The sequence below is a fragment of the Plectropomus leopardus genome, unplaced genomic scaffold, assembly GCF_008729295.1.
Source record: "Plectropomus leopardus isolate mb unplaced genomic scaffold, YSFRI_Pleo_2.0 unplaced_scaffold16210, whole genome shotgun sequence".
In the NCBI taxonomy this organism is placed as follows: Eukaryota; Metazoa; Chordata; class Actinopteri; order Perciformes; family Serranidae; genus Plectropomus; species Plectropomus leopardus.
This window is the reverse complement of record NW_024617401.1, coordinates 1-2,344: the sequence shown is the minus strand read 5'-3', so window position 1 is coordinate 2,344 and position 2,344 is coordinate 1. Positions and strand designations below refer to the sequence as shown.

At 45.3% G+C, this 2,344-nt stretch overlaps 1 protein-coding gene across 1 annotated transcript; it reads right to left on the bottom strand.

The window, feature by feature from the left end:
* Window positions 1-863: 863 nt before the first annotated feature.
* Window positions 864-1,713, bottom strand: LOC121964591 (homeobox protein SIX4-like). Its single transcript, XM_042514796.1, has one exon. It carries the CDS (start codon window positions 1,677-1,679, stop codon window positions 864-866), a length of 816 nt encoding a protein of 271 aa, XP_042370730.1. The 5' UTR covers window positions 1,680-1,713.
* Between the last annotated feature and the right edge of the window lie 631 nt (window positions 1,714-2,344).

Below are 2,344 nucleotides of genomic sequence, written 5' to 3'. Positions count from 1 at the left end.
TGTGTTTAGATTAAGTTATGATAATACTTTTCTTATAGTTTATTATAGAATGGATTTTTCAGTGGTTAACTTGAAATAGATACTAACCACTCAGTCTTTATTTTTTTAATCCTCAATCTTATCTTTACAATCTCATATCCTGCAGAGAATTAGTTTGAAACATTTCTCTTTGTGCAAACAGGAAGACACAGCTGGGTCAGATTCCTAGAAACTTTTAGGGCGTGTACTTGGTTAATGTGGGTTAAAACATATAGCAGCCTACAGATTGTCTTCCAGACCACCACAATCCCTCTGATAAGATAACTCTCCTGTATTCTCTCGTATCTGCTCACAATTTGCCTCCTGTGCATCTGTAAACTGAGATTTCAGACTGTGTGAAAGCAAGTTTAACTGGATTCCCCCCCTTTTTTTGGTCAATCCCCCCCACCTTCCCCGGCTGAAGCTTTAGCTCTAACCTCAGTCACCCTGCAGGCCCGAGGCAGCAGTGCAGGGTTTCAGGAAATTTGAGCCATGGAGAGTGCCTGGATCTCACATTTCATAACAAAGCAACATGCTCCTGGTGTCAGACCTGTGTGGCTTTACTGCTGTCAAAAAGTCAGTCCCTCCTGCCAAACTTTTACTTGATACAGTGTTTTTTAAAGTTTTTTGTTTGAAGTTTAACGTGTGCATATTCTCAGTGTGCAGCCCTGTGCAGCAGGCCTGCAGGTCTTTGTTTACCATTGAGGTTTGGTCTGTTATAGTTTCACTGACTGGTCCGGGTGATTATCAGTGCCATATAACACAAAGTAACGAGCAGCTTTCACACGAACAAAGGGAAGTTAAAGACAGCTGTCCTCTGGATAATGACCTGAATGTCACCTAACTCACTCCATAAAGAAGTGCATGCATGTTATAAATGTGTCGTAGACTTGCCTTTTGCTGTGTGTCCCAGACGGGGTCCTGTCCCTCTGCCTGCGGTTCTTGAACCAGTTGCTGACCTGTGTGAGGGACAGCCCGGTGACTTTGGCCAGGTTTTTCTTCTCATCCGGAGTTGGATACCTGTTACTCTTGTAGCACTCTTTTAGAGCATTTCGGGACTTTTCTTTGAAGCAGTACACGGTCTCCTCTCCGTCCCAGATGGTTTTGGGTAAGGGGAACTTCTTCCTGAGCCGGTACTTGTCCACTGCGCCCAAGCTGCGGCCCCGGGACCTCTCCGCCTCCTTGTAGCGGGCTTTCAGGTACAGGTCCTGCAGGAACCCATGGTTAGACGGGTGGAAGTCGTAGCTCTCCAGGATGGCGTACAGCTCCTTGAATTCCTCCCGGTGGAAAGCCACCAGTGCCTGGGCCTTCAGCAGGGTCTCGTTGCCACGTAGCAGCTCGGACGAAGGAGGTATGGTGGAGAGAAATCTCCACAGGCGATCCACATTGCCCGCCTGCAGGAGGGCCTCGCACAGACATGAGACCTGGTCAGTGGAAAAACTCAGAGCCGACTTTTGGAAACTTTGGAGTAGTTGTTCCGAAACTTGCACCGGATCTTGCTCTTCTTTGTAGTCCGCTGCCGTTGGCTCCTCTGTGCTGTTCTCAGATTGTTCTGTAGACTCCAAAGACAAGGAAGCCATTTTTACTTTAACTTTTTTTTCCTGCAGTGGTTCCTCCTCCTCTGTCTCCCTCCCTCCCTCTGCAGCGCTGCGCTCTCCCATTCTCCGCCAGTCCACCAGACCATGAATGTGCCTGCGGCCACGCCCCTTTTCCAACCTAATCTACTGTCTTTGTTCATAGTTACTTTATGAAACACACACTTAACTTTGTATGTTAGAATATAATGCAGAATATCAAAACATTTCCGTCCAAAATCAGCTTTTCTCGCTCTCACTCTACAAACTGTCTTCTCCTCTCACGCGAGCCGTAGGATAAAACTTGTTTCATTAAATGTTTCATACATCTTACTAATGTGCTTAATGAAACAAGTAAAGAGACGTTGTTGCAACATTTTCATGCTGAAATACTCCACTATAAGTCATGGCCTCATTATGAGACAATGGGGCCCCGCACAGACATGGAAAAGCCCACCCCCGCGCACACACACACACACACACACACACACACACACACACACAGTTTGTGGTTGTTATGTGCCTTTTGTTGTTCTTTTTTCCATGTAATTTTGTTTTGTGGTATTTTGAGGTTACTTTTGTACTTTTGTGTCTTGTGGTTGTTTTGTGACTGATTTCATTAGTGTATTTTTGGTTGGCAGGATGGCCCCTGTTAGGTTTGTTATACCCTGTTATTCATGCATAAGCAACTGTGTAAGAAGCATTTTAATGCTGTAGTGAGTGGATGTGAAGATAATAATAATAATAAGAAT

Excerpts from the sequence above, each read along its gene's own strand:
- LOC121964591 (XM_042514796.1), bottom strand. The coding sequence starts at position 1,679 with ATGGGAGAGCGCAGCGCTGCAGAGGGAGGGAGGGAGACAGAGGAGGAG.